The sequence below is a fragment of the Ceratotherium simum genome, chromosome 10 (genome assembly GCF_057802395.1).
Source record: "Ceratotherium simum simum isolate JZ-2026a chromosome 10, ASM5780239v1, whole genome shotgun sequence".
In the NCBI taxonomy this organism is placed as follows: domain Eukaryota; kingdom Metazoa; phylum Chordata; class Mammalia; order Perissodactyla; family Rhinocerotidae; genus Ceratotherium; species Ceratotherium simum.
In genome coordinates, this window is record NC_141909.1 from 35076701 (window position 1) to 35089714 (window position 13014).

A 13014-nucleotide genomic window follows, 5' to 3' on the forward strand; every position below is an offset into this window, starting at 1 on the left:
TAATTCTTTTTTTTTTTTTTTTTGTGAAGAAGATCAGCCCTGAGCTAACATCCATGCTAATCTTCCTCTTTTTGCTGAGGAAGACTGGCTCTGAGCTAACATCTATTGCCAATCCTCCTCCTTTCCGCCCCCGCCCCCAAAGCCCTAGTAGACAGTTGTATGTCATAGTTGCACATCCTTCTAGTGCTGTATGTGGGACACCGCCTCAGCATGGCCAGAGAAGCGGTGCGTCGGTGCGTGCCCGGGATCCGAACCCGGGCCACCAGTAGCAGAGTGCGCACACTTAACCGCTAAGCCATGGGGCCGGCCCCACAAATAATTCTTAATTTCAAAAAATGTAAGGTATTTTGGTGTTTGTGTTATAACATTTAAACTTGGAATTTACATAGTTAAAATATATACTCACCAATATAACTAACCAAAATATTTATATGCCATGCACTTTAAAATGTATTGAGAATTATGAAAGCTCCAAAATTTAAATCATAGAGCATATATTTATTTTGTAACAAAATAGATAAAACCAAATGTAAACTGTACTATTGTTTGCACTTTATACATTTTGATTATGCTGAAATCTGTTAATTTAACATTCAGTTAAAATAAACTTTAAATTAGTTATTTAAAAAATACCAAGTACAAGATTAAGATAAACTTTTTGTTCATCAGAAAAAAAACCTCAGGGTAAATAATGATAGAGCAAATCCGTCCAAAACACTAGGTCTTCATCTTTTGTTTCTTAGACCACTCAGGTGCTTCTTTTTTGGTCTGTTTAAAAAAAGAAAAGAAAAAAAGAAAATCAAGTAAAATGCTTATAAGGAGGAAGAGAGGCAATTCAGAGAACTAAGTACCTATATACATTGGGACTTTTTATGTAAAATTACAGTAAATAATTACTTTTCTTAATTCAAAAGGATACTTAAGGGCAAAGGTTTTGTCTTTTGTCTGAAATAATCTCCCACCTGGTATGTCTGTAGAAAAAATACACATTTCTGTTTTCTGGCTCAAAGCCTTTACTTAACATTATTTTACAGAGGTTTGTATTTTATGAATTGATTCTATTTTCAAAGAGAAGTAGAAAATCAAGGACACAGCTTCTTTTTAGTTGTCTTATCTATCTATACATGGATATTCATTCACTCAATAGATATTTACTGAAGAATGACTAGATCCAAATCATTGTGCTCCAGATCTTCCGAATTGCTAAGTATTTACCAGACTACTTCCTGGGTTTACTGCTCAATCATTTCAGTCTAAAAAGAGCCCAGCTGCACAGACTAGTAAGAAAAACAGCAGGGGAACAGGATTGTTACAGAATAAAGCACTTAGAACTCCTTATATAAGGCACTGATTCCAATAAAAACATCCTATTTTATACAAGATATTATAATAAATTAAACACACAGTTGACTCCTTTCCCACTTATATCTGCTTAAAACTATGAAGGACCACATTCCTAAAGATATGTACATAGGCATAGTATGAGAGCTTATAATTTTATCTTTTTTTATATTGTTCTATATGCCATAGCAGATGCACAAAATGTTGGAAGTGGCCTCTTGACCTTATCCATGCCTTTGGCCAGATTCAGTTACCACCAAATAAACTGGTGGGCCCTCCACCCTTATCTTTACACCACAGCTCTAACTTGAGCTACAAATACTTTTCCACTATGGGCCCCACAGGCAACTAAAATTCAGTATGTCAAAACGAACTCCCCCAGTCCTCCATATTCTGTCTTGGTGAATGGTACCATACTTTGCTCAGTCATCTAAACCAGAAATGTTTGACTCCTCTTCATCAAAGATTCTCCTCCTTTTCACTTGCTACATCCATTTTAAACAGTCCCTAACTTTTATTGAAATATCTTTTTAACTTTTCGTTCTGTTCCCATCTTGACTCCATTGGCTTACCTTGGGCCCTCATCATTTTTGGCTTGATTCCTGTAAGAGCTTCTTAATTACAACTTGGATCTCTTCTCTTCTGTTCAATTTGCTGTCCACAATCCTTTCAAGCTTATCTTTCTGAATTGCAAATCTGTACTAAAACGCTTAAGTAGTTCTTTCTTTACGAAAAAGTCCAAAGTCCTTAGTATTAAAGGTGAAAGAAGCTTCCATGACAAAATAAGGAAATCATAGGCAAAGGCCAGGTGCTGTCTCCAAGAGAATTCAAAGGTGGCCAAGGCCAACCAAATCCAAAAGAAACCAAAGTACAACCAGAATACTAGTTTATTAACTGGTGACAAGAAATGCAGTTATCATTTGGCCAGGAGTGCCTGTTAGTTTTACCAGTCTTCTTTTTTTTTTTTAAACAGTCACAGACCATAGGGTAAAGTCAGAGTAAAACTGGGGAATTGTGGGTTGTCATACAATCAGATTGAGAGGTTGGGGTGACTGAAAGAGGCGAGGCAGTTAAAAGTCGAAGGCTCTCACAGTCACAGTCACAGACGAACGTCTACGCCAGTGTTTTTGAAACTGTAGGTCTCTTCAATTATAATTCAATAATACTGGATGAAAAAAAGAGAAACTGTAGGTCTCAACCAATGGGTAAGAAAATCAATTTAGTGGGTAAAGACTAGAATTGAGAAAAAAATTAAACAGATTAGAAAAGAAAGTATCAGAGTACCTGCCCTAGAAGGAGTAAGCTCTGTTTTGTGAAACTGTGATCATCACTAGGTCACAACGTAAAATGGTTTTCTTAACTGTGGCTCCTGGACAAAACAATCTGAAAGCCACTTCTATAGACCAAGCTACAGATCCCCAAGCTTATAGCAAAGAGTACAGACTTTGTATATCTGCATTTCCTCAATCAACCAATACTAAAAGTTTTATGACTACGATGTGTGTATGAGAAGGTAAATAAAACTTTTGATATTAACAAGGAATCTTAAGACTCAAAAAGGGCAGTACAAGAATTTCAATGGCAGACAGTTCATGCTGACTCCTTTTGTCTGTGTCTGGTCCCTTGCAGACCACCCTCCCTCCATCCCCTCCCCCACAATACAGTCTTTCTTCATATGTGTTAATGAAGTAGATCTGCCACAGTCAAATGTACCTCTGTCCTGGGGATTAACTGCTTTTTTGCTTCATAAATTGACTTTTCAGATCTTTGATCATAACCATTTTAAATTAATTTCACAGCTTGCTCCCACAGGACTAATGTATGTTCCTTATTCCTAGGTTATTTTGGGAGAACATCACTATCACTGTCATGTTCTAACTATTTAAAAGACAGGGCCCTTTAGGATCTGGCCCATACTTGGTTCTCTAATCCCATCTGTTGACACTCTCCTACGTGAACTAAATTATTTGGAGTTGAGATTAGTTTAATAGCAGTTCACTGAACACCTACTATGTGCCAGGTTCTTGTGTTAGGTAATGGGGATATAAAAATGAGTAAGACCCTGTGATAGAGTCTGCAGGCTGCCTAGCCTATATCTATTTTCCCCTTCTTTTTTTTTTGTGAGGGAGATCAGCCCTGAGCTAACATCCGTGCTAATCCTCCTCTTTTTTTGCTGAGAAAGACCAGCTCTGAGCTAACATCTATTGCCAATCCTCCTAGTTTTTTTCCCCAAAGCCCCAGTAGACAGTTGTATGTCATAGTTGCACGTCTTTCTAGTTGCTGTATGTGGGAGGCGGCCTCAGCATGGCCGAAGAAGCGGTGCATCGATGTGCGCCCGCGATCCGAACCCGGGCCGCCAGTAGCGGAGCGCACGCTCTTAATCGCTAAGCCAGGGGCCAGCCCTGCCCTTCTTAATAACAGAACTCTAACTTTATTATGAGAGTAATGGGCTCAACCAGTTAAAAACTACAATTATCAGCCTCCCTTGCTGCTGGGTGTGGCCATGTGACTAAGTTCTGGCCAATGGGATATAAATAGAAGATGTTGGGTAGAACTTGCGAGAAAATGCTTTTAGAAAGGGAGACAGTATTTTCCCCATTTCCTCTTGCTTTCTGCTTAAAATGCAGATGTAATGCGTGGGGCTACAGCAACCATACTGTGATTCTGAGGACAGAAGCCACAAACCAAGGATGGTTGAAGAGAAAGGCAGAAGGAACCTAGGTCCTTGATGACTTCAAAGGGCCACATACTAGCCCTGAAACGTTCATCTCCAGGCCTCTATCTGAGAGACAGAACAATTGGCTTAAGCTGCTGAACTAGCAGTAGAAGACATCCCTAAAGACACTGACTCTTCTCCTCCCTAAGTAAGTTATAGTATTTATTTTGTTTTGTGTTGTATCTTCAGCATACAGTAAAGTGTTTGGCACGCACTAGGTACTCAATGCCATACGTCCTTTGTTTTCTGTAGCTGGAGCAGAGCACAGCGGTTAAACAACAGGCTCTGCAATGAAACAGGCTCTGGACATTTAACAGTGAACCTGGGCAACTTGATGACTTCTCAGTTACCTCGTAAGTAATATGGGGAGAATAAAGAATACTGTGCTGGATGTTCTGTCCTTCAGATCTACTCTCCATCCTACTCTGCGCCCCAGCAGGCTGTTTTCTGGTTTCTGATTAGGTTCAGTCAATGGGATGCACAGTGGGCTTGTAGGTGGGAGGAGAAAGAAAGTTGGGATATTTATTCCCCAGCTCCTTCTCTGCCTGACCACGGTTTGTAGTGGCTAAATTCTTCTAGAAAAAAACCAAAGTTTCCATAAGAAGGCTCCAATCCCTCCCCTTGCCCCTTGAAATCTAGGGGTGGTTACAGCTTCGCAGTTACTAGTCCTGAAATGTTCATCATCACTTGTTGGTTTCCACACGCTTGCAAACAGCCTCTTCAGAATGCGATACCTGTTTCCCAAAAGGACTTTGACTGATACAGAATCTACATCAGAGTGTTGTTGAGAGGATAAAATGAGATAATGTATGAAAAAGCACTTAGCCTTGAGTAAATGCTAAGTCTGAAGAGTACTTCCCATTTGATGTGCTCTCTGGCTGAAGAGCTCACTCCTATTTGTTTTTCAGGACTCAGCTCAAAAGTCACCTCCTCTAGGAAGCCTGCTCTGATACCTCACGACTTCTTTTGGTGTTCCTTTCAAAAATCTAAAGCCTTCACAACTAGACTTTTGGTGGTGAACATGATGCAGTCTATAGAAAAGTCGAAATATAATAATGTACACCTGAAATTTAGATAATGTTATAAACCAATGTGACCTCAAAAATACAAAAAAGAACTTAAAGCCTCTCATAATAACTTTCTGTATAAGTATTACAACTGTTTACTTGAATCAGCCACTCAATAAACTGCATTCCTCGAGAGAAGTTATAATGTTCAATAAATGTTAAAAGAATAAATTTATTTCTATTGTCATTTTTTAATCGAAATGCTTTATATATTAATGAGAGTATTTAGTGGCTGATCCCTATATTATCCACAATTTTGACATTGGATACAATTGGATATTAGATTTTTGAATATCCAATTAATATGCTTAGCCTAAACTTCAGTTTGTAAATGTAAAACAGCTATCTTAGAATTTTTTCTGACTTTATAATTCAAAATAAAGTTCGATGACTAAATTTTAAAATAATTTTCTGTGGTGCTATTCACATTTTATCATAACTAATATTTGGAAGCACTTAATTTTCAAATCTCATACTATAAAATCTCATTTTTCATGTCTCCAAGAGGCAAATATGCAAAGCAATTGAGAGGCGTGTTTGTGAAGTAAGGTATGACGGCTCTTCCGGCTCCCTTATAGGCCTCCCTCACTCTACTTTCAATTGGTTAGCACGTATTCTTTTGTCTTCCCTCCTTCTTTCTCCTGTAGGGGTGCTTCTCACTCCCTCCAATTTACCCCTACAGCTACCACTTCGTTCTCTTCCACCAACTTCTTAATTTCTGTCTGAATTAATACAAAAGTCTGTTGCCTCTTTCCTTCCATTCCTCTAATTCATCTTTCTTTGCTGCTGTTCAGGTCTGAGAATATCAACTTGACTCTCACAGTATTCTGCACTTGCCTCCTATTTAGTATTTATCATACTGTATTATGTGATACATAGTTTCCATTATTAGACTCTGGGGCACTCAAGGACAGGGGCCCTATGGCCTGGAATAAGGCTTAAATAAACGAATACTTTCAAAAGAATGTGCCATAGAATCAAAAGAAAATTCCATAAGAGGAATCCCAAAATGTTTTGAGATACAACATGGAAGAACCTTGAGGACATTATGCTAAGTGAAATAAGCCAGTCACAAAAAGATAAATACTGTATGATTTTACTTATATGAGGTATTTAAAGTGGTCAAACTCATAGAAATGGAAAGGAAAATGGTGGGTTGCCAGGGGCTGGGGGAGGGGGCGAGAGGTGAGGGGTAGGAGGGAAAGAGGAGTTGTTGTTTAATGGATATACAGTTCCAGTTTTGCAAGATGAAAAATTTCTTCTTCTTCTTTTTTTTTTAAATTTTATTTATTTATTTATTTTTTCCCCAAAGCCCCAATAGATAGTTGTATGTCATAGTTGCACATCCTTCTAGTTGCTGTATGTGGGACACAGCCTCAGCATGGCCGGAGAAGCGGTGCGTCGGTGTGCGCCCAGGATCCGAACCCGGGCCGCCAGCAGCAGAGCGCGCGCACTTAACCGCTAAGCCACGGGGCTGGCCCAGATGAAAAATTTCTAAAGATCACAATATGAATATACTCACTGCCACTAAACTGCACACTTAAGAATGAGTAAGATGGTAAATTCTATATTATGTGTTTTTTATCACAATAAAAAACAAACAAACCAAAAAACCAAGAGCCTTTAAAAAAAGGTTTTAAGAAATGGTAGCAATACTGAAAAAGTGTATTGTTTCCAATGTTAGCTACTTGGACTTTGCTGTTAAAAACAGTTACATTATTTTATTATATATTTTGCATTCTATCTAAATAGGAAAAATGAAAAAAGCAACAGGATCTAATTTTTTATGTATTTAGAAGCAAAGCAAGTTTCCATAAGAATCTATTTTCACCTGAGTATGCTGTCATTTAAAATTTCCTTAGTATTAAGAGAAAGAAGAGTTCTAGCAAAATCCAGCTGCTCAAAAATCTTGAGCATGTGCTCCTACTTCCTTCAGGTCTTTACTTGAGTGTCACCTTCCCAGGGAGGCCATCCTTCCCTACTCCTCACCTTCGTCCCTGTTTTATTTTTCTCCATAGCATTTGTCATGTTTCCACTTCCCATACAATTTATTTTTTTGTTTGTTAGTTTATAGTCTATCTCTATCCAAGAATGTAAGCTTCATGGAGGCAGGAATTTTTATATTCTTATTGTCTAGAACAGTGCTTGGCACAAAGTAGGTGCTCAAATAAACATTTTTTTGAATAAATGAATGAATGTTGTTTGGGTCTGCTATGACAGAAGCTGCTCAGTTCTCTTTAAGTCTGGACATCAAGTCTCCGAGAGTCTATATTCACGAGTTTCCCCTATGCAATGTGAAAGAAAGTGCCACTCCAATAAAGTAATAACATGGCTCCAACTCATCAGGCAACATCACTCTTCATAAGTATGGTGGGCAGTATTTATGATTCTAAGTGACATTGCAATTATTGAGGGGAAATGATCATAACCAGTAAGACAAGGAAATAGCATATTGTGCTGTATGAACTCAAATTCACTGATATGTTCAATCTTTGTATTGGTAAACTTCTGCCCTCAGTCATATCACCGTCTGAAATTTAGGTTATCTGTTAATTACATTAGGATTGAATATCACAGTGATTTCTCATCTACATCAGTATCTATGTCTAATCATTACCAAAATTCAAACAAATTCCATGTAGGTAACAGTAATTCTGGAAAGTTGATTTCTGATTCTCATGAGAGGTATATTCTTCATTTCTAGATATTTTGTCAGTAAGGTACTCTCCGTTAGTGACAGCCCTAAGTTCCAGACACTGGAAGTTTCCAAGCCTTTACCAATTCTGGATCAGTACTGAGCAACTAGCATAAGACAGATCACAGACTGGCAAACTATGGTCTATGGTCTGTTTTTGTATTGCCTGCTAAGCATGGACTTGGCCTTTTTTAAAAAAAGGTAAAAACAAACAAACAATATGCAGCAGAGACTGCATGTGGCTCACAAAGCCTAAAATATTTACTGTCTTGCCCTTTAAAGAAAAATTTGCTGACTCCTGATAGATGACTGTTAAAGTGGGCACAATAAAGGATTCAGATACATAATCGACTGCTTTTCATTTTGGTAATTCCATTCTTTTACCTACTTAAACAGTAGTGTTTCTTTTCTATTACTATCTTATTAAGGTTATTTACCCTTCATACCAATAAGATGGTCCTTTATATAACAAATTTTGTTATGCCTCTTTACTTATTAACAGAGTTAATCTTTTAACTGAGGAGGGCCCTTATTTTCTGACTATTTCACATTTCTTTTCTTTTTTTTAAATTTAAGACTCTCATAGGCTCCATGAAATCTTTTTCATATACATATGTGTATATATATATATACACACACATATTGTTAACCTTAGACATACAAATTACTTAAAAGTGACCTTTTATATTGGGAACACTGCTTTAATTTTTATGTGCTGGTTTAGGTTAATTATATTTGTAATTTTATAAAGAAACAGTGCAAATTAATGAAAACCTTGGATTACTACTAGAGTGCTAACAGGCCCTAAAGTAAACTGTATACCAGATTTAGGAAAGAGCTCAGAGGGCTGTGGTGAAAGCAAATGACAGGATTAACTGGAAACCTACCGAAAGTAATTTACTCTGTTACAATGTGATTTTGGAGATAAATAACTGATAAGATAGGCACCTATGTGTCATCCAAAAGCAGCCAACTAAAACATTAATATACAACTTAGGGATAATAACATATTGAGACAGTATGTTAAAATGAGAAAGAATGATGACTGATAAATGCAGACATAGTAAGCCTGGTGGATTATTCCTGGGATCTAGAAAAAGAGCCAGAAATTAAGAATATTAGTATTCAGCCAGTGCCATTTTCCTAAGAAAAAGAAAAACCAAGTCCAGTAGATATAATTACTTTGTTTTCCAAAAAAGATGTAAGCTGGGAATCAAAGAAATAAATACCTCTGAGTCCTTACAGGCAGGGCCCAACTGAAGTGAGTCTAGAATAGCTGACCTGGCTTTCCCACCAACTAAATGAGAGACGGCCTGAGATCATTCAACCCTCACTGCCTGCTCTCATGCTCATGAAGAAATTCCTTATTTCTTTTTGTTTTTAAATTAATTAATTAATTTTTTTCCCCAAAGCCCCAGTAGATAGTTGTATGTCATAGCTACACATCCTTCTAGTTGCTGTATGTGGGACGTGGCCTCAGCATGGCCTGAGAAGCGGTGCATCGGTGTGCGCCCGGGATCCGAACCTGGGCTGCCAGCAGCGGAGTGTATGCACTTATCTGCTAAGCCACGGGGCCAGCCCCAGAAATTCCTTACTTCTGATTTAGCTTACCAGCTAAATTACATCAGGAGGCGGTTGCATTGAAAAATTATTTTTTAAAATGTAAATACACATAGGTGGATATTTTGAGATGTGAGCATACTTTGGTGAGATAAATCTAGATTCCACATTAAAAAGTGAGACCAGAACTTCCAAACAAATGTGACAAGAAAGTGTTCTGGGCATGATGAGCTATTGATCCCTTAGCCTCGAGAGATGGCTGGAGCCCCTTCAATCTACTAGCAAAGTTCATTCACCCTGGTGTGCCATACTAATATTATACTTTTCTATGTGTGCTATGATATGAAAAATGTTGGAGGCACAGAGGTAGGACATGACCCTATGGTAATGCAACTCCAGTGGGGCATCCTGTATACTTATCTTAACACATCCCATTGTATTCACTATATTACTATATTACAAATAACTGCTAAATTACATTTTTGATGAAATTATCAACTTTTCCTCACAAATAATGTGAAAAACTGCTTTCATAATCTACCTACTTAAAAAAATTTTAAAAATTGTGGTAAAATACACATAATATAAAATTTACCACCTTAACCATTTTTAAGTGTACGGTTCAGTGGCATTAAGTACATTCACATTGTTGTGCTACCATCACCACCATCCATCCACAGAACTCTTCTCATCTTGCATAAGTGAAACTGCACCCATTAAACACTAACTCCCCATTCCTCCGAGTCCTTGGCAACTGCTGTTCTACTTTGTGCCTCTATAAATTTGACTACTCTAGGTGTGTCCTATCTACTTGTATTTCCCTTTTGTCCTCAGGGAAGGTGTTAATGAGTGGTGAAATGACTAAAGTTAGACATAAGAATGTAGTAAGAAAGGAATAAAGTCTAGATATAGAAAATACACATTAGACATCTTATTCTCAAATAATGAGAAGGAGCATAAGTTAGAAAATATTTTGTGAATATTGTACTTTCTCTGCCCTTGGAATTTCTCAGTCTCTAACCCTCATTGTCACCTGTCAAAACCCTAGACATTCTTCAAGGTCAACCTCAAATACTTTCTTTTTCCTGGAGCCCATCAACATCACAGTATCTATTCTTTCTTTGAAGTTCCACAGCAGTTTGTATTTCCTTTAAAGCAGTCCATCCAATTTCTCCTTATACTATTATTATTTACTTATCCTTGATCCTGGAGAAGAAGCATCTTTAAAGCTGACTCTGTATCTTAATGAAAAGATATTATATAATGTTTAGCACAGGTCCTTGCATGTAGTCACTGCACACTCGTTGAATTGATTATACTTATTTGAAAAATTTTCTTTCTTCCAGATGACCACATGTAGTCTTCTAAATCACTTCTAGGGAATCATGTGGTTCACATAACCATTTATGTATTAATTACATAAACTAATTTACCCACCCAACATATGCTAGCTGTGAGATAACCAGTATAGGCCAAGACCTGGACCCTGCCATAAACTCAGAGTAATTCAGATACTTCACACACTGCGTGCTGGTGCTGCACATTCTTATTATGTTCTCTACCCTACTTGCAGCCTAAGGCTCTTTAGGCTTGTTTTAATGTTTACAATCTACTTGGAGAAAAGACTACGAGCAGTGCTGTGTTTTTTTTTTTTTTTTTTTTTTTTGGTGAGGAAGCTCAGCCCTGAACTAACATCCATGCCAATCCTCCTCTTTTTGCTGGGGAAGACTGGCCCTGGGCTAACATCTGTGCCCATCTTCCTCCACTTTATATGGGACTCCGCCACAGCATGGCCTGACAAGCTGTGCCGCAGTGTGCACCCGGGATCCGAACCCAGGCCGCCAGCAGCGGAGCGTGCACACTTAACCGCTATGCTACGGGGCCGGCCCCAGAACGGCGCTGTTAATATCTGCATTTTAAAGAAAGTATTGAGAAAATAGTGACAATAAGATGAATCCTGAGTATAAATGGTATTTTGGAAAAGGATGACAGTAGAAAAACTAGCAAAAGATAGTCCCATGCTGCTCTGGAAGGAACGAGGAAAGTTGCTCCAAAGAGGATTAGAATAGCTCCAGTTTTTTCTAGGAAGGAGACGGGTAGGCTAGAAAATAGGGCTAGCACAGCTAAAAGCTACCCTGAGAGAGAAAGTAGATGATTAGTGGGAATACCGGGTGTTTCTGAATGGAAGAGACTGAGTGGTGCTGCTTGTTGCAGAAGCAGCACTAACCATAGTCTTGGGAGTTCTTGCTTTCCTTCTCCCTATAATTTAGTTTAACAGGAAAGTTCCCCACCAAGGTTAGAGTTTTAACAGGTAAGAAGACAACTAAACTGGGGAGACAAATAACTGTTTTTTTCCCCTAAATCCTCAGTTAGCAGATATTTATTGAGTTTCTGCTCTGTTCATGTGCTGTGCAATGCAATGGGAACACAGCTTCTGTCCTGAAAGCACTTACATTCTGTGGTTCAACCTGTCTTTGTCAGTGCCTTAAATGCCTGAAAAACAACTCTGCCACATCTGTGACTTCAATGGTCAGAGCTTGTCTATAAAATGCACCTTTTGGGATGGTCTTCATATATCAATATCACACAAGCACTGCAAAATGTTCATATGAATATAAAGGCACGTAAAGAGAAATATCTCAAGCGCTTATTTCTCCTTGTCCTCTACATCACAGCTCTACCTCTACCCCACTGCCCAGTTAATAGTAGTTTTGTGTGTTTTCCTCGTATTTTCAATGCATACACAAACATGCATCCATCCTTCCCTCCAGCATTGAATTTAATATCAGGGAAAAATACCAACAGCAAATAATTTCAGCCAAAGGATCTGGAAGTAAACTAGAAATGTTTCCATTTTAGCTATAAAATCATAAGATTATAAAATGATTAGATCTTATTTTCAAATATTTGCATCATAAATTCCTTATTAACAAGATCTGGGGTACCAGAGAAATCTTACTGTCACTTCTGTACTGGTTACAGTCAGGATTTCAGGATATCAGAATCAGGTTACCCAGCTAAAGTCAGAAATGTAGACGGTCAGGGTCAGACGGAATAGTTCATTGCTTGGAACAGAGAAGGGTCAGAAAAGCAGATCAGATAGTGTGACAGGCTTTAAGTATTTGGCTGTATCTTGTGGCTTTCATCTGAGCCTACTTTTTCTATTAACATCTATGTGTTCAGTCTGCTCTCTCCCTGTAGATTATAATACAATAGACATATCATAGTGTCTGTCATAATCTCAGACCACCTTCTGAGAAAAGCTTGCCCAGCCATGGTCCTTCCGAACAAACAGCCCTAGGTAACTTTACTTGGTACCATGAGAACCCTGTTCACCAGCAAGGGCAGCCATTCAGAAGACCGGCTAATAGCCTTAACAAGCAATATCACCCAACAAGGATGAACTGAGCCAATTAGATTCTTGCTTTTGGAAAATACAGGGACAACTAGGTTATAAGAGAGTAGGTGCCAGAAGGATGCATGGAAATATGTCTCAAGAAAAGTGGCTGGGAGCAAGATGATGAGGAAGTGGAAACTATGAGTAAGCAGAAAAGAGAAGAGAAACAAAGAGAAGCTGATGCACCACTAGAGGAAAAGATCCATGGACTCAGCTGCAGAAATCTAAATCCTTGTAT

The 13014-nt window shown here is 38.2% G+C and overlaps 1 protein-coding gene across 2 annotated transcripts in view; it reads right to left on the bottom strand.

Annotated features, from left to right (window-relative positions):
* Positions 1–477: 477 nt before the first annotated feature.
* PIBF1 (progesterone immunomodulatory binding factor 1) overlaps positions 478–13014 on the bottom strand; it is a 198936-nt gene continuing 186399 nt past the window's right edge. For both annotated transcript variants that reach the window (XM_014781793.2, XM_004423075.3), the window contains one exon: positions 478–768. In XM_014781793.2, the coding sequence (XP_014637279.1) occupies positions 718–768 (51 nt within the window). In that variant the 3' untranslated portion in view covers positions 478–717. The remainder of the gene's footprint in view (positions 769–13014) is intronic.